Source organism: Leptodactylus fuscus, chromosome 7 (genome assembly GCF_031893055.1).
Source record: "Leptodactylus fuscus isolate aLepFus1 chromosome 7, aLepFus1.hap2, whole genome shotgun sequence".
Lineage (NCBI taxonomy): Eukaryota > Metazoa > Chordata > Amphibia > Anura > Leptodactylidae > Leptodactylus > Leptodactylus fuscus.
Genome location: NC_134271.1, coordinates 117,626,310 through 117,646,299, shown reverse-complemented (window position 1 = coordinate 117,646,299; position 19,990 = coordinate 117,626,310). Strand labels below are relative to the sequence as shown.

Here is a 19,990-nt window from a genome sequence, read left to right as displayed (position 1 = left end):
TCTAAACAAAGAGAAGTGTAAAATGGCTGATGGCATGGCACCACATGGCCCTGGAATCCAAAATGGAGATTACACAAGCCGTCATCCTCCACAATGCTATGAAGAGAATCTGTTATCAAATACACATTACATCATTTGATGGCCACTATGTCCCTGATTGATTTTTATTCTTAAAATCAGTCAACTTCTTCAGCAGATATGGCCCCAAGAAGATTATATGTAAATTAACTCTTACTCACTAAGTGGGTGGGTAACATTATACTTTTATGAGAAAAACAAAATGTTCTTGTCCACTTGGGGAATAAGAGCTAGTTTACACGTAATATTTCAGGGGCTGTATCTTCTGAACAGATTTGACAAATGAAAGACAGCAAATTGATCAGGGCACAGCAAGAATCACATGATGTAGGCATTTAGTGTTCGCTACTTTGTGACAGATCCTTTTTAAGGCTGAGGCCCCACTGGGCAGAAACACAGCATTTTTGGACATTGCGGAAACACAGTGGAAAAAAAAACGCTGCGTTTTACAGTACCAGCATAGTGAATGCAATTTTGTCTAATCCTAGCCCCACACTGCGAAAAAAAACGGTGCTGAAAAGCTTTTTGAAAAACAGAGCATGTCAATTACTGTTGCGGAAACGCTGAGTTTTTCCTCCATAGATTTCTATGGAGAGTGTGAAAACCACAGCAAAAACGCAGCATCTGTTGCAGAAACTCCACAAAAACGCTGCGGAAAAGCATCAAAATCCGCAGACAAAAATGCCAGCAGTTTCCCTATAGGTATAATTGAAGAAGAAATTCTACAGAGGAAACCTCTATGAACACTCTGAGCAAAGTGCTGTGGGAAGAACCGCGATACGTTGCCACCGCGGTTTTTCAGCAGTGCTTTTTTGCTACGGTCTTTTACGTGGGGACCCAGCCTTAGATTTTTTTTCTTTTTAGCAAAAACATTGTATTAAACCTACACCTTCTAGGCAAAAAAACCCAAAAAAAAACAACAAAAAAACAAAAACACGACATCACTAAAACTATGGAAATCATACAAACCAATCAAAAAATTTTTAATACTGACTTAATACATGAAATAGAACAACAGTTTTATCAGTAATCTAAAAGTATTTTAAAAAGTAGGGCACAGCTAGCCTTTGCTTGAAAAATAAGGTGCAATGCATATATCAACTCGCAAGTAAAAAAGTTCCAGAACCAAAACATTTTCTTGTCAGAAGAAATTAAAACATAACTTTTAAATTAGAAAACACATAAATAAATGATACATAAAAAAAAAATGCCAAACAGGGCAAAAAAATTTTTTTTTTTTTTTTTTACAAAAAATATGCACCAAAACACTACATACTGGATCTTATGCATTTCAGGATTGGTAGTCTCTTAGTCATAGCACTAAGGGACTACCAATCCAGAAACACGTAAGCCTATCTAGATCCAGTATGTAGTGTGTTTTTGTGTATATTTTTTGGCAATTTTGGAGTTTTGTTTTTTTTTAATTTCTGTCCGTTTGGCATTTTTTTTGATGTTTATCATAATTTACCTTATGTGTTTTCTGACAAGAACATTTTTTGGTGCTGGAACTTTTTTACTTGCGAGTTGTTTCATCAGGCTTTTGATCGGAAAGTCTTTCTCGTGCATCAATTTTGGTATATATGCTATTTTTTCGTATTTTTTGCTTATTTTGGGCTGTGATTTTCACTATTTCTGCAATACTAGCAATGCATATATCAGTCTCGCATCACACAACAATTAGGAAATAAAATACAGCCAAAATCCTGACATTGGATGGTACCAGAGACCAGCAATGACAGAGTGCTTTATATATGTAGCACTTGCTCACTGTTGTTCTATGGTCATCCATATACAGAGGATTTTGGCTCTGTTTTATTTCCCAGCCCTTGTGTAATGTAGTATTAATGTGTGTATTGCACCTTCTATTTTTGGAGACCACGCCAGCTGCAACCTTCTAATGTCTTAAAATTGTTCCCATTGTTATCCATTTCATGTATTAATAAAGTTTTATTTAGTGATTGGGCGATTTTAAACTACACCCTTCAGCACTCCAGCTCGTATCGAACTACAACTCCCAGCATGCTCCATTCACTTCTATAAGAGTTCCAAGAAAAGTAGAGCAAATAGGTAGAGACTTAGTTCCAACATCAGGAGTGCCAAAGGCCGACTACCCATGTGCTGAACCATAACCCTTTCCAACTACTACGCTCCTCTTTTCTACTGAACCTCAACAAGTGTCTCATACAAATAAATATGGCACATGACAAGTGCTCCAGAAATGTGACTCCATCGTACGTAGATCTAATGAACTGGAAAAGGCCACGTAGTGTTTCATCATGACACAAATAATGCTAAACAATCAAACTACAACCATTAAGAAACTGATTTTATTTTACAGCAGACAATTTTCCAGGAAACTGCCAGTGATGAAGTATACAAAGAGGTTAACATTGGTTGTAAATATCGTCTCTTTAACTCTTATCTCCTATTTTCTTTCAAAACTTAAATTAATTTTTGATATAATTTAAAACTGGATTTCCTTGTCATTACTTGTAGTAGATGTAAAAAGCCACCAAAATAAAATGACCAGGAAGACACCGCACAAAGACCACACGTAGTCTCGAAATCCATTTTATTTCATGGTCTTCCAGAAGTGACAACGCTACCTTTCTAGCAGAGTTCTCAAAGTCTCTGTAAGAAAGATGCTACTTGAGGGATCCTCTGTTCGGAAAGGCAAAAAGGTTACATGTTGTTAAATCCCATCATTCCTTTCATGTTACCGGCTGCTCCTTGCTGAAATTGTCTCATCATAGACTGTAGGCCTGCCATCCCACCTGCAAAACGCAAGAAGAAATAGTTTAATTCACCAACATTTTGCCAAGAAAGAAAATCCGCACGTAGCAGCCAAAAACAGAGGCCGTTCCAGAAAAAGATGGAGACGGCGCTGGTGAGTTCTCTCACAGCATTGGAGACGCCCCCAGTGCGGCGAGAGAACTCATTTGCATACAGATGAAAACCTGAATTTCTACCAAACGGCAGAGCGGAGAAGACATCTAACGGTAGGAGAAGAATAGCCTTTCTTAAGGCTATTCCAACGTGTGATCGAAAAAAAAAAAAAAAAGTGATTTTAATGATAGAATCCTTTTAACCACTTCATGACTAGGTCCTTTTCCCTAGTTCGAACTTTAATGTTTGTGCTTGTTTTTTTTTTTTTTTAAATCATTTTTGCTTCTTTTTTGGTGATCGATGGGTCTTTATTTGTCATTTAATATCTGGGAAAGAGTTTATTAGAAAGGGGAAACAAGTCTTCCATTTTTTAAAATTTTACTTTATTTCTATACATTTGTATGCTCTCAAACATTCAGAACTTTACTGAAACTGAAAAATTACAGAGGGAACCAATGGAAAGGCAAGTACTTCATACAGCACATGATGGGGCTACTTTATGGTAGAACACACACCTGACAGATTCCCTTTAGGGCTCATTCACACGGGGGCGGATTTTGGCACTGAGAGTGACGCAGGGAGCCGCGTCACTCTCGGGTCAAAACCTACCTGCCACGACCGTCACCGTCATGGCTTCTCCCTCCGGAGTCGGCTCAAATGAATGGGCCGACTCCGGAACATGCCGCTAGCGGAAAAAAGAACGCTAGTGGTCTCCATAGACCACCATTGTATGGAGGCGGATTCTGAGGCGAAATCCGCTGTCAAAATCCGCCTCCTTGCCCCTGTGTGAACTAGCCCTTAAACGGTCTTCAGATTCCATAGGCAACCATGCAACCTCTAACATAGGCTATAGCTGAGCAACAGGTCCCTTGAAGCCAGAACAATGACTAACTCATCTCTGCAGATTTGCCTTCTCTACTGGTATACAATATAGTTTACAAAACCATATATAAGCTATATATACACACTAAAATGCCATATACTATATGATTCAAGGAGCAAGATGCATAAGCATTAAAAAAGAATAAAGAATAACTTTTTTTTAAGTGTCTGGTAGCACTTACCCATGTGTTGTAAAACTCTGGGGTCCATCATTTTTGCCATTTGCTGATTTAGTTTGGCCATTTGTGAAGGATTTACATTTTTTGACATGTCACCACCTAGAAGTTAGACAGCGCAAGTTACATGTAATGAACGCACAATTTTATGTACTGTGCAATGCAGCTCCTCACACTGTAAGCTACTGAATCCTTACATAGCAGTATGCCTCGTGTTTAAAAGCACGCCATCGGCTTACCTTTGAAGAGTCCTTTGATGCCACCCATTTTTTTAACCATTTGTGCAAACTTTGTGTACTGTGCTAAGAGTTCCTGTACATCTCTTGTAGATACTCCCGACCCCCTAGCCACTCTCTGAATCCTCCCAGGCTGTTTGCTGAAGAGTTTGGCACCATCTGTGTTATCGAGTTCTGCAATGGAAACAAATGTTTATATGAAAATAAGTCCCAAAAGCCCCAAGAAGAAGATACAAGAAGAAGATACAAAGGTCAGGGAGAATAATTTACACAGGAGAAATAAATCTAATCACATCTCTAGAATTAGCAAACCTGTAAGACCAAGTAACCTGGCAGAAATTAACTTTACACATCTCAAAAGGAAGAGGGGGCCCTAGCTACATAACCTGACAAAGCATCAGGCATATATGTATGTTGTATTTTATTTTAAAGAAGCAACCTTTAAAGAATACTGACATGACATGAAGGGTCTCATCACATGTGAACCCCCCTTCTGTAAATCATAATCTGAGCCTCTTGGGAAATGTCTGTCCAGAAAAAGCTAGCCATGGAAATCAGAGGTTAAAAGAGACATGGACACTGTGCTTCATCTTAATCACACAATCCCTTTACCTTGCAGAAATTGAGTATGAGTATATGCTCCTGCGCATAGTCACATTAAAGCATTGTTAATCTCTTCCCTAGAACATAAACTTACCCTGATCATTCATGCTATCCATTATGGTCATAAGTTTCTTAAGTCGTGCCATTGATTCTTGTTCGTTACCCTTGCTCATAAAGTCTTGTCCAAAACCAGGAATCATGCCCTTTAAATAAACGCAAAGAATTCATTAGAAGGATTACCGAACTCAAAGCAGCTACAAATATGGCTCCTAAAGAAGAAGCGGAAAAAAAGTATTTACAATAAGCATATACTTTTCTTTATTTCCATTCCTGGCTTTGGGGGGAGGTAATGGGTGTGAACACAAGTCTGTGGCTTTGCTGACTATTAAAAAATGCCATTTCACTACTTCAAAAAAAATTAAGCACCAGGGGGCAACACAGTGGCTCAGTGGTTAGCACTGTAGCCTTGTAGTGCTGGAGTCCTGGGTTCGAATCTTGCCAAGGACAAAAAACACCTGCAAGGAGTTTGTATGTCCCCCCGAGTTTGCGTGGATTTCCTCCCATACTACAAAGACATACTGATAGGGAAAATGTATGTATGTGAGCCTTTATGGAGATCACAATCTACATTAAAAAAAAAAATCAAGCATAAATGATCCAAGTAGCTAGAGCTAGACAAAGAATACTGAGAATACTGAGACAAAGAATTACAAAAAATTACAAAGAATTACAGCTCAACAATTAAACTGAAAGTAAAAGTCAGCTCAATCAATGTTAACTTGCTCACTCCAATTCTTTCAATTATTTTGCATCCATGCCATCCTGTCTCACACTACCATTGGCTAAAGGATATGTCAATAACTGCACGCTATCCAATCAGGTCAATAATCAAAAGCATATAGCATGGCAGCATGTAAAAAGGGAAGGCCATGAAACAATCTCCATTAATCGTTACTGAGGTAAAATGATCAATTCATTGTAATTTTGTCATAAATTGCCCAGCCGTACAAAGAACTTACCAAAATCTGACTAAATGGACCCATCTTCATGATATTTTGAAACTGTTCATACATGTCTCGAAGTGTGAATTGACCTGAGAAGGTAAACAAAAAAAGAAGGGGTTATTAAAAATTTTCTATCAGATTGCAAAGACTGCAATTACAGAGGGCAGGCCGGGTGACTAGGCTAGAAGGCAGATGAATAAGTCATCCTTCTGAACTTACTCACGGCCTGTTAAAAGGGTTAGTTGCAGCAAATTCCACATTAGGGCTTATATTAGACAATATACAATATTACTGCCTATATTATTCCGTAATATAGAACAAAATACTGGCAATGAATGTATATCCCCCACTTCTCAAAGGTGTTGAGACTTTTCCAGTTTGCTTACCGTGTTTCAGTTTCTCTATCAACGCCTCATTGTCATCCAACTTCAACTCATTCACCTTATCAATCAAACCTTCAATATCTCCCATTCCTGCAAGAAACAAAAGGGATAAAGAAAAATAGAACATTAAAAATGAAAAAGCACACAAAAAACTTTCCAATGGGAAACCTGACACACAGAGATGGTAGAAAACTAGTACTGAACTGGTCGGAGATGTGGAGATATATGGTAAGAGGAGACCAGTTATTGGCTGAAGGGGGTCACATGTGCACGTACAGCACTTTATCACTCCAGGACGCCAGCAAGGTCAATGGAAACCACTAAGAGCTCGTTCACACGGGGCAAGAGTGGGTGGATTTTGATGCGGTATCCGCCCCCTCACGATAGAGGCCTATGTAGACCGCTAGCGGAAAAAAGAAGCGATATGACCTTTCTTCAGGCGGATTCCGCCTCAGGAAATCATTAAAAGTCAATGGGAGGCAAAAAAAACGCTCCAAAACATGCCAGGCGTTTTTTTTCAAGATCCATTCACTGTGCTGGAGGAAAAAACCTGAAACGAAAACCGCCTCAAAAAAAAGCTTCAAAAAACCACCTCATGTCAAAAAAACGCTCAAAAAAAAAAAAAAAAAAAAAAAAAAGCTTCCTAATTCCTGAAACGGATTTTTTCCTGACCAAATTCCTCGACCACCCTAAGGGTCCGTTCACACGGGCACAGCGGGGGTGGATTATGGCGCATAAGCCACGTCATAATCCACCCCCTCACAATAGTGGTCCATAGAGACCGCCAGGCTGCTTTTTTTCTTCAGGTGGATTCCACAGCTCGGTGGCGGCAGCGACCTCCGTGGTCGGCCCATTCATTTAAGCCTACTCTAGGGGGGAAGCCGCGACAACGACAGTCGTGGCAGGCAGGTTTTGACCAGAGAGTGACGCGGATCACTGTGTCCCTCTTGGTGCCAAAATCCTCCCCACCAACCCCCCGTGTGAACTTAGCCAAACACATGTGAACTAACCCTAAATCGGTGGTGCTAGATTTTTTACATACCGCATATATTTTTGTTTTATTATACCCTACCCTAATTTCATTTACTTACCTAGGAGTTTGCTAATAAAAGGCTGTGTTTTAAATGGTTCAAAGTCATCAATATGTTCTCCAGTTCCAATGAAAATAATTGGACTCTTTGTAGCAGCAACACTAAAAGATACAGGGAAAAAAAAATAAAATTGTGAATTAATCATGTAAGTCACACTTCGGTGTTCCTTCAAGTATTGGATGGGAATTTCTATGAACATATTAAAGAAAACAAAAGTAAAAATAGTGCTACGCAACACATACCCAAGTGGCCAATAAGATCCTTACTGATAATTATTCAGGTTATTTAGAATAGAAATGAACCTATTACCACAAATCCATAGCAATAAACAGACTTACGCACTAAGAGCGCCTCCTCCTTTCGCGTGACCATCCAGTTTGGTGACAATAACTGATGCGACATCTACCTTATCCTTAAAGGCTTTGGCCTGAGCTTCACAAGCCTGTCCAATTGAGGCATCCATGACGTACACAATGTTATCGGGTTGCTAAATATAGGAAATAAAAAGAAAAATTGAGGAAAGTCAGCAATAAACATTTGGATTACTGTTCCAGATTGGCACGACATTCCAGTATTTGCTGTTAGTGGTGTAGTCATAATAATTCTGTAATATCTACCATAGCTTATAGAAAATGTATAGCTATACAATATAGCATAGGAGAGGCTTGTTGGGCTTCTCTGGCTCCGGACATTACAATAATGTAACACTTTACAGATAATAGATGTATACAAGATTGGGTGTGAAATGTTTCACCAAACTCATCTTGATAATGATTTTCCATTGCCCACATCATACCCACATGCACATGCCTGCAAGGGACAACATGTCTACAAGGAAGACTGTAAACAGCAAGTATAGGAACTGAGAAAAATCATCTAGCTCCATACGCAGCACCAATCTCAGTTGTGTGAGGTAGATGGATTCAATAAATCAACTAAATGGCCCAAGTGAACTAAAGGCTGCAGTATCTGCTGTGCAGGGCATGGTACTGCAGCCTGTCCCTTTAATAAGCTGATTGATGGGGATATGTGGATGTCTCCATTAACCTGATAGCCTATACTATATACACTATGTTCCAAATTATTATGCAAAAAGTGTTTAGGAGTGATAAGGTAAGAATTTTTTTGTTTGTCATTGATGGTGATGTGTGTCAGGGCTCTTTATATCACTGAAAGCAATTGCAGACGCCTGTGCTAATGAATTTGGCAGGTGTGTCCAATTAAAGGCAAGACTACTTAAGAAGGCTGTCCCACATTATTAAGCAGCCTACATTTTCTGCCAAAATGGGAAAGAAAAAGGATGTGTCGGCTGCTGAGAAGCAACAAATTGTGGACTATTTAGGTCAAGGAATGACTACAATCAACATTGCCAAGATACTTCATCGTGATCATCACACAATCAAGAAGTATGTAGCTGATTCACAGCACACACGTGTGCGTGCTGATAAGGCAAAATTGAGGACTCTTTCCAACAGACAATTACGTCAGGTTAAAAGAGCAACTGCAAAAATGCCTTGTCATAGCAGCAGACACGTTTTTGAAGCTGCTGATGCCTCCAACGTCCCCCGAACAACAAGATGCAGGGTCCTTCAGAGGTTTGCAGCTGTGCGTAAGCCATCCTGTCGACCTCCTCTATCCACTGCACACAAGCAGAAAAGGCTCTAGTGGGCAAAACAATACATGAAGGCTGACTTCAAAACTGTTTTGTTCACCGATGAGTGTCGTGCAACGCTCGATGGTCCAGATGGATGGAGTGGAGGATAACTGGTTGATGGACACCCCATGCAAATATGGCTACGGCGCCAACAAGGAGGAGGTGGAGTAATGTTTTGGGCTGAAATCATGCGGAGAGAGATTGTCGGCCCCTTTAGGATCCCTGAAGGGGTAAAGATGAAATCCATAATGTATGTAGAGATTCTCAAACAGCACTTCCTGCCAAGGTTCAAGAAGAAGAACTGTGCATTCCGCAGCAAGATCACTTTCATACATGATAATACACCAATGTCTCATGCTGCAAATAACATCTGCATCTCTGGCTGCTATGGGCATAAAAGGGGACACACTTATGGTGTGGCCCCCATGCTCCCCTGACCTCAACCCCATTGAGAACCTCTGGAGCATCATCAAAAGGAGTGTCTATGATGGCGGGAGGCAGTTCACATCTAAGCAACAGCCCTGGGAGGGTATTCAGTCCTCATGCAAAACAATTGAAGCAGAAACCATCCAAAACCTGACAAATTCAATGGACAAGCGAGTTCAGAAGCTCCTTTCGAATAAGGAGTCCTATGTGCAAATGTAACATCACCTAGAATAAAGTTTTGACTTGAAAACGGTTTGATTTCAGTTTGTGATAACCTGCTAATGCTTAGAATTTCACAAATGACCTTTTTTTTTTCTTTATAAAAATGTTAACTCTGCTGTGCATAATAATTTAGAACATGCATTTTGAGTGCATTTTTTGTTTATTACAATATACTGTTATCATAGTCAGTTTGTTCAAAAAACTTTCAATTGTACTCTAATATTTGATGGCTGGAAAATTACAATGACTGCAATTCATATATGAAATTTTTGAAAATATGAGAAAATATTATTTGCATAATAATTTGGAACACCGCATACACTAAAGTTCCCGATAACCCCTTTAAACACATAGCTACTAGCAAATCGACTTACTATGGCGTTAGAAACTTGAAGCATTTCCTCAAACAGAGAATCTTCTTGTTTGTGTCGACCACTCGTGTCCACAATGATGATTTCAAAGTTTTCGTTTTTAAACTTCTCCACACCTTCATATGCAATATTTACTGGATCCACCTCTGTATAACTGATAGATGGGGGGAGGAGGGGATAATAAATAAAAACAGTCGATACCTCATGAACATATTGGGCAGCGGATTTATTAAACAGAGTAAGGCTGCATTCACATCTGCACGGAGGACTTTTCTCTTCCCCAGGTTCTGTATGAACCCGGCAGAAATCCAGAGACTCGCACGCTTAGTGTGAACTTAGCGTATGGCAGTTTTCTGGCATAAAAAGTAGCACTTTGTTTGAGGCGCAAGCATTTCTCACACACACTGCCACTTTTTTTTTTTCCTTTCTGCCATGTTCACCACTTAGCCCAATAGATATACTATAACTCTATATAGACTATAACAAACAATAATAATAACTCATGCCAAAAAACTACCACGAGTTAAAAATGTTGAAATTTAGACATTTACATCAGATTTCAATTCTGGTGCAAAGGACCTCCCAAGGAGCACCAGGATTAAGAGTCTAGAGCCTCGAATTACCGTAATTCTGCTGTATATCACTTCAGAGGAGAAACTGATTAAGACTGGCATAGAAAACGGCAGTCTTAGGCTAAGGCCCCATGGGACGATACACAGCGCTAAAGCACTGCGGGAACAACCGCGGCGGGACGCATCATGGCTCTTTCTGCAGCGCTTTAAACAGAAAGTTCACAGAGTTTTCATTCGCGGACTTTGTTACAATTACATCTATGGGAAAGCCGCCGGCGTTTACATAGATATAATTTATCCAAAATCGCGCTGGTTTTGGAAACCACAGCGTGTCTGCGCTGCTGTTTTAAATGCAAAGTGAGCACCTTGTATCACATTTTCGTGTCCCCTCATACCGGACTTTTGGAGGGAGGTTGAGACTCTGACAAATCCTCTCTATTTTTGCAGGGGGTCCCTTTATATTCTCTTGGCTACCTCCGCAACCTCCCCACTAGGCATCTGGGTAAAAAGACGTCCATGTTATTTTTGTATCTTTGCACTGCGGCAAAGACTCTACTTGCTAAACGCTGGCAGAGTGTAGCTCCTCCGTTTGCCTCTGACCTTTTGGTTAGGATGAAGGATGTGCGGAGCCTGGCGTTCCTGATGAACAGCCTTATTAATACCCAGGAGGCTTTCCATTCGGTTTGGGTTCCCTGGGATGCGTATTGTGCTTTGCAGGGCTTCTGACCTATACCTTCTTCCCCTCATGTTCTTCCCTTTGAGTCCCTCCTTTTCCCTTTGTCTTGTTTTTTTCTGGGTTCTTTATACCATTTTAGGGTGTTTGGTTTTGAGCCTCTCCCCTCTTGGATGTTTAGTTTTGTTTTTTGTTGGATTTTTGCAGTCTGTTTGTATTTCACAATTCTTAATGAAATTACAGTTTAAATGCAAAGTTGGCATGGGAATCACATGTATCCTATCCACTTTGCAATTACTGTAAAATGCCACGATTGTTCCCGCAGTGTTTCCGGCCCGTGGGGCCCTGGCCTTAATAAGTTCTCTCCATATTGTCATCCAACAAAAGTGAACAATGGCAAAAAAAAAAAATTGTTCAATGAAAAAATAAACCCACTCACCTTCCGTAAAATGGGATTCTGGCTTTTGTAGCGTTCTGTTTCAATTGGTCGAAGGCACCTACAAATATGCAAATTTATGATTATTGCATACACTTACAACCAATTACGTTAAGATGCAAAAAGTTTAACCGATAGCTAACCACAAGTCCTAGGTGAGGCCAAGTTCAAAGTACATTTAAAGTGTACATCCAGTTATTAATAACTTCTCAAATGAATAATGCAGGTTACATGAAAATTTTATATATCTTATTACAGAAAACTGCTTCCTTTTTCACTTATTACTCTTCTCTCATCATCCGTCTGTCTGCATACATAAAATTTGTAGCCATATCCAGCTCACACACAGAAGTCTATGGAAAGAAGGAGGCTGTTTGTCTGTTTCATTCTGTGCACTGAAGACTGTTATCTCATAGCACTATTAAAAAGGACCTTTCACCATTTGGGGCGCATGCAGTTTAATACACCGCTAGAAAACAGACAGTGCGCTTTCCCTTTTTGTGCCCCCGGTGAAGAGCTATCGGTGCCGGTACCATATACTCTGAACATAATGCCTATATGTGGTGAGCGCTAGCTGTCCGCTCACTCTGGTTTCAGTGCAGAGGGATATACAGTTCCACTCTAGTCTTTGCCCAGACTGGCAGCAGCATCACTTACCTGCTCTGAATGTATCTGCACATATTAAGCAAGTCTTCCATCCTTTTCTCTGGTAGTAATATGCCAACTACAAAATTAAAATACAACATTGATTTATCAAGACGGACCACATAGAAGATAATATGCTGGACACAATCATACTATTTAGTAAAAGCCCTGTAAATCTTACCTTAGAACATGTAGTTGTCTTTCCACTTCCCTGCAAGCCTACAAACATTATGACATTTGGTTTTCCTTTGGTGGGTGTCCATGCCTTTACTCCAGGATCTACCAGCTATAGAACAAGAATAGTAACATATGAGCTATAATAGGCGAATACAACAATTAGTATATTCTTACCAGGATGAGATTCTCAAGAAATATAATAGGAATGATGGCAAGAATGTACTCCGAGTGGTAAGGCAGAAGATTCATTTCACTCATTACATTACAGTTATTCATTTCCGTTCATAAAGGTCAAAAGTGAGGAGACACAGCCCTCTTCAACTTGATGATCTGTGTGGGACCTTCAGGTTGGATCCCCTCTGAACACATATTGAAGGAAATGTCATCAATATGTATCATCCATGCCTGGTATATGCTGGAATTTCGTCGTCTCTTCTGCTAGTCATCAATATGTATATCCCCCCAAAAAAAACCCGTTGTGGTAAAGGTCACGTGTCGGGTCCACCGCAGACCCACAATAAAAACAAAATAGAAAAACCTTACTTTTAAAATACAAACTTTCAGCTATTTCTTATTAGTTATCAACAAGAGAAAATACCTTGACCAGCTCCTTGAAAACGGCATGCTGGATCATCTTCCTCTTGTTGAGGCCAGACGCCATTTCTTCCAAATCGATAGCGGACCTACAGAGAAGACAATGATGAGCCATGTAAATATCCATCAGTCAAAGACCTCAAGTTAGCTCCTTCCATACAATTATTAAATTTAAATTAGCAACATGGCACATTAACAGCAACCCTCTACTGAAATAACAGAGCCTTACTTGACATTTTCTCTTAGCTGCTTCACAAGCTTGATGTTGACATCTGCTTCCAATAAGGCAGTGCATACTTCCTTCAGCATAGCACTTAGCACCTAAAATACAAAGACAATTCATGTGAGCATCTCTCTCGGGATTAGTCACAATGTGCAAAATAATAAAAGAAGTATAAATAGAATACAATTTAGGTTTTCATGTCTTTTCTCCTTTCATATACAGTAAGGTCCTTTGATATAGCTTCAAATGATCCAACACAGAACTACAAATACAATGTGAAGTTTTACAAAGCTAGAAGATGACCAGGGAGCATGGACAACCAACATGGAAGACATAAAAACTGGACAACCACTATAATTGTCACCGGATTAAAGGAAATCTGTCAGGGCGTTTTAGGACACTAACCACCCACAGGTCCTCATAGACCGGGGATTTAGGGTCCCAAAACTCCCTGTTATAAAGCCATTCATGCCCACAATAACAATATATAAAGCTTTATACTCATCCTGCAGCTGTACTCACTAAAGCTAGAGGAGTGCACCTCGGATTCAGTGCACATGCTCTGTACCTTCGCACAGTGAAACTAGGGTGCACATCCTCGGCTTCAATGAAGAACTGCACATACAACACCAGAGACTCCTCTTTAGTTAAGTATAAAGGTTTAAATTTTAGTCATGTGACAGGCTCTGTCATATCACTAAATCTGCAGGTTTGGAAAACTTATCTACACAAAGAAAAAAAACTTCATAGATCAAAATCACTTCAAGAAAATTAAACTGAAGTATTTGCTCTGGTTATTCAAGTGGCGTTTACATTGAATGTGTTGGAAAATGTACAGTAAAGACTGGCCATAGTATAGGAGAAAACACTTTTAAGCTAAGGTCCCATGCAGAACAGGTGCTTTTTTTGTTGCAGATTTTGTGGATATTTTTTTTTTTTTGAGCCAAACCCAGGGGTGGTTTACTTTCTATCTTCTATTTCTTTTGTATCCACCCCTGGTTTGGCTCCAGAAATGCACCAAAACCTGCAACATAAAAGCGGTTATTCGCAATGAGAGGTTTAGGAATATTTAGCCTAAAGGCCCTATTAGACTGCCAGATATTCTAGCATTCCTAGAAAGACTCGTTGCCGATAATAGCTCTGTCTAATAGTGATGTCGAGCAGCTAAGTGAAGGCTCCATGATCAGACAATTGCATCTTTTATGCAGGATAATATATGCAGATTATTGGCAGCACATCACCATGTGCAATCCAGCAGTGATGTCAATAATCCAGGCAGCCAAAAGGGGAAAACAAATTATTACAGTACAGATCGTTCCTCCCCTATTCAGTTTGCATTGGCTTATGTAATAAGGTGGATGCAAACTGCTGACTGCTCCACATATATCACATACATACACATTATTATGTAGATGGACAGAAAGCTCCCATAAACATTGTCATGTGGATGTATACAAGTAACCTATATTGCTTATCAGTAATCTGCAATTGGAGTGTGTTATGCACATGTTATGGCACCATTAAAGATGTCCAATGGAGAAAAAAAATCTCAGTATTATCCAAAATGATGATCTTTTTTCCAGGTACTTGTAAACAGACCTCACCTCTTCATTAATAATGGTGGCATTGCTCAAAGAGCGCAGAGCCGAGGTGATCTTCCGTCCGAGGTCTGCCAAAACCATTTTGGCGGCTGTCAGCTACACACCTTAACCTGCAACAAAGAGAAATCGTGAGAACATTGAAATACATTATTTTATGACAAACATAAAAAGTTTGTAAACCTCAAAAACTAACAAAACAAGCCAGACACATACTGCGATATAAACATGACACATTTGAAATGCTTTGTGCACATTTCAATTTGACAATACACGAAGTACAATGCAATGAAATCCCACTTACACTGTGTGCATTTGTAGCATTTCAGATCACAAAATCTATAGTTCTAATTCTGATGGATTATATCCATTTATTTATTTTTTAAAAAGAGAACCTGTCCTGTTGAATATTCTATCCAATCTTATCCGAACACAAGAAATGTAGATCTGTCGGCCGCTTTCTGACCCCATATTTTCTGGGTAACCTATGTTAACATAGCCTAAAGAGGGATTCCAGTTTTATGCAAGACTAGCTTTTACCCACGACTTCGTCTGCGGTGATTTGAGAATTGGGCGGACACAGACGTGTGAAACTGTAAAAGTGCTTTAAAAAGTTTGGTAGAATAGCAAATGTGATGTGTTATATTGTGTATGTAGTGATACAGACAATGTGATGTGTTATATTGTGTATGTAGTGATACAGACAATGTGATGTGTTGTATTGTATATGTAGTGATACAGACAATGTGATGTGTTATATTGTGTATGTAGTGATACAGACAATGTGATGTGTTATATTGTGTATGTAGTGATACAGACAATGTGATGTGTTATATTGTGTATGTAGTGATACAGACAATGTGATGTGTTGTATTGTATATGTAGTGATACAGACAATGTGATCTGTTGTATTGTGTATGTAGTGATACAGACAATGTGATGTGTTATATTGTGTATGTAGTGATACAGACAATGTGATGTGTTATATTGTGTATGTAGTGATACAGACAATGTGATGTGTTGTATTGTATATGTAGTGATACAGACAATGTGATGTGTTATATTGTGTATGTAGTGATACAGACAATGTGATGTGTTATATTGTGTATGTAGTGATACAGACAATGTGATGTGTTGTATTGTATATGTAGTGATACAGACAATGTGATCTGTTGTATTGTGTATGCAGTGATACAGACAATGTGATGTGTTATATTGTGTATGTAGTGATACAGACAATGTGATGTGTTATATTGTGTATGTAGTGATACAGACAATGTGATGTGTTATATTGTGTATGTAGTGATACAGACAATGTGATGTGTTGTATTGTATATGTAGTGATACAGACAATGTGATGTGTTATATTGTGTATGTAGTGATACAGACAATGTGATGTGTTATATTGTGTATGTAGTGATACAGACAATGTGATGTGTTGTATTGTATATGTAGTGATACAGACAATGTGATCTGTTGTATTGTGTATGTAGTGATACAGACAATGTGATGTGTTATATAGTGGAAAGCTATATGTAAATGTCAGTGAGTAGAGTGAGGGCTACTCCGGAGGTGACAGTAAGGAGTGTGCAGGCAGGAAATGCCAGGCAGTGTGTGTGAGTCTATAGCTGGGGCTAGGAGTCCTGCTTTTGTGAGTCTCCTGCTAGGAAGCCATGTTGTTTAGTGGCACCAAAAGTAGCCTATGTTTCAATCCCAAGGAAAAACTATGTTTGTGGAAAATTGCACGCAAATCCGTCCAGGCGTTTTAGCGTGATTGAAGAACAAACATCCAAACTGTCAAACATTCAAACACTGTGGTGTGTTGTTTGCTGAAGAAACATGAAGAGAACACCTAGCACCTACTGTTTATTCAGCAAACAACAGGTTTATGTCTATATAATTGGACTGCAAGTTAATGACATATTACATGGTAATCACTTAGTCCTGCTAGAGTGCAGTATTGAAAAACATTGCATTTTATCTTAAAAGGAGTTGTCTTACCTTTTGTTTTATTTATTGATGATCTACCTGCGGTATAGTTCATCATTTATAAATCAGTGCGAGTCAGACATAGGGGACCTCAACTGATCAGCTGTTTGAGGGTGCCATGACGCTTGCATGAGTGCCATAACCTCTTCATTATTTACAATGCATACCATCTATTTCAGAGCAGCTGGGTGATATAATAACAGCCTTGGTACATAGCTGTAATTACATCGTATGAACTTCATAAAACAGATGACGGGTGATGTAAACAAAGTAGAGCTCACAGCACTTGTATGAGCAATGTGGCCCATTTAAACAGCTGATCAGCAGCGGTCCTGGATGTGGGATGCCCAATGATGTGTTAATAATGCCTTATCCTAAGAAGTTCTTGTGCCCAGCGGCATCTACAGATTGTTTTTGCCTTCTCCACTTTCAACAGAGGGAAAATCCAAAACAGATTTATGTTCCCTTTCTGCTTATCTAATATCTTTAGATATTGTCAGTAAATGAGAAGAGAAGAAATGAGTAGAGCAGCACTCCATGATGGCTATGCATACTGAAACTTATGTCTGAGAAGGAGACTGTAAGAGGCCGTTCACATGTAGGAATTTTAAGGAGGAGGCAACCCAGATTCTGCTTGAAAAAAATAAGCGTCTTGCTCAATCTTGCCACTTAGTCTGCGGCTCGAGATTCCCCACTGATTAGGCCCAATTATCTGAGCTGGTAAACTGCAACGGAATGCCAATGCCCTACATTGGCATCGTATCGGTGGTAGCCAGCGGACAGAAAATGAAGAGGAGTTCCTCTTCATTTTCCCCTGTGTGAATGGCCGCTAGCAGGGAGCAACGCACATATTAGACCTATTGAAAGTGGCCAACCTGTTTACAGAACCTTGGCATCACAAATTGAAAAACCCCAGCAATGTGATGGTTCAGTCTCCAATTCCAAAATATAATTTGCTGTATGAACATGAACAGGCCTTATTCACATGTCAGGTGACGGATGTTTTTTGAATCGCCATCACATGGCAGTTTTTAAGAAACACAATGGGGAGAACTGCCTACTCCCTCTACACCAAAAAACTGGCAAAGAGGGGCACAGTTACAGGCCAAAGATGAGCCACTTTATTCCTTCTATACCCTGTTTGCCACTTTCTTCAGAAAATTAATAGGGATGTCTAGGTCTGACTAAATTAATATGATTCACGCAAGAAAACTGTTATGAGTTATAGCCGAAATCTACACCAGTTCCTGACTGGCAGAGATTTCCATTTTGTCAAATGGGAATGCGCCTAAATCACGGGTCAGAAACCTTTGGCACTCTACCTGCTAAGAAACTACAACTCCCATCATGCTCCATTCACTTCCATGGGAGTTCCAAGAACAGCAGAGCAATTATGCATGCTGGGAGTTGTAGTCTTACAAAGCTGGAGTGATGAAGGTTGCCTACCCCTGGTCTAAATTATTAAGAGACCAAGGCCTCTTAATAATTCAAGAGCAGATAGTGCTACTGGGGGAAAATGATTAAAGAGGACCTTTCACCACATGGGGCACATGCGGTTTTATATACCGCTAGAAAGCCAACAGTGCGCTGAATTCATCTATGGAGGAGTACTATGAGGAGAGGGAGGGGGCGTTCCTCACCACTCTCACAGTACAGCACTATAAGCGCTGCTGTGAGGAAGGACGTTCCTGACTGACTGTCAAAAAACGCCCTTCTGACACTGAAGAGCTACAGTACCGGCACCGATAGCGCTTCACCGGGGGCACAGAACGGGAAAGTTGATAGTGCGCTGAATTCAGCGAACTGTCGGCTTTCTAGCGGTGGGCCCAAGGTGGTGAAAGATCCTCTTTAAGAGTGGTATACACATTTTTTTTTTTTTTTTTTAACAGCCTATATTAGACTGCAAAAAAAAAAAAAAGCCCATTATGGATCTGTGAAAACAAGGTGTCACACAGATGGAAAACGGCTTTGAGAAACAGAATGCATTGCTCTTTTTTCACACATGTGAATACACCTTTAGGGTCCATTCACAGTTTTTTGGCGCTACTTGTGATGCTGAATCTGCATCAGAATCCACGTACAAAAAAAGGCCTCCCATTGATTTCAATGGGTTCTGCTAGCGTAAAAAGGAAACCATTGAAGTCAATGGGAGGTTTTTTTGTACGTGGATTCTGACGAGAATTCAGCATCAAAATCAGCACCAAAAAACTCCAAGTGAATGGACTCTTAAAGGGAAAAGAATTTCTCACACAATGAAGATCAGGACCTAAAATCAGTTTCTATAGGGTTAACCCGTGATTCTTTAATGACAGAGTTTTTGTATTAGCGTGCGTGCATGTGTGTGTATATATATATATATATATATATATATATGATTCACATCTGAAACCTGTGCTGTTCCCTCAGATTTGTCTTCGTTACTCTAAAGATCTCATTTGCATATTGAGATAAATGGTGGCAGCGATTAACAAGGCAAAGCCACTTAGATTCAGGTGACTCTCACCTATCTATTTGCACGGCGCTGTTGTTTGCTAGGTTACAGTGACAGACTCCCTTATGGTGTATTCACACAGACTCCAATGTTTTGGCCAGAACAGATAGAAAAGTTTCCCTTTCGGTTCCTAATGGATTGGACCCCTTCTAGGTACTATATCCTGGCCCTATACTGCCCTGTATACACAAACCTAACAGCTGACATGAGATGACAACCCCCACCAGACCCAGGAGCCCAGACCTCTGGCCACATATGCAGTGGTCCGGCTATTACCCTTCGTGTAATGAGCCCCTTCTCCGGGTAAACTGAAGGTCTAATCCAGCGGTGTTTTCCGCCCCCTACGGGACGGCGCCTCCAGTCTCCCTCCTCTTTTCCCGGTTCTTGAAAACTCCGACCAGTTTCTGAAGAGAACGGCAAGGAAACCAAGCCAGACGGTAAGATCCTGCAACTTCCGGTCTATAGGAAACGTCACCATATGCAGAAGACCTTTAACCTTTAAGCTCACAATTCTACTTCCGGTTTACATCTCGACACGAACTTCCGGTGTGTTATAAAATGCTTTCCCCTCGCCACAGCG

At 39.9% G+C, this 19,990-nt stretch overlaps 1 protein-coding gene across 1 annotated transcript; it reads right to left on the bottom strand.

The window, feature by feature from the left end:
• Positions 1–2,386: 2,386 nt before the first annotated feature.
• On the bottom strand, positions 2,387–19,894 carry SRP54 (signal recognition particle 54). Its single transcript, XM_075282852.1, has 16 exons — positions 19,687–19,894; positions 14,937–15,043; positions 13,339–13,430; positions 13,114–13,198; positions 12,520–12,624; positions 12,351–12,417; positions 11,697–11,754; positions 10,016–10,166; positions 7,678–7,826; positions 7,340–7,440; positions 6,252–6,338; positions 5,881–5,954; positions 4,956–5,064; positions 4,262–4,432; positions 4,029–4,124; positions 2,387–2,852 (listed from the first exon to the last, which is right to left on the bottom strand). The coding sequence occupies exons 2-16, from the start codon at positions 15,012–15,014 to the stop codon at positions 2,761–2,763; spliced, it is 1,515 nt and encodes a 504-aa protein (XP_075138953.1). The 5' UTR covers positions 15,015–15,043; positions 19,687–19,894; the 3' UTR covers positions 2,387–2,760.
• Positions 19,895–19,990: the final 96 nt, after the last annotated feature.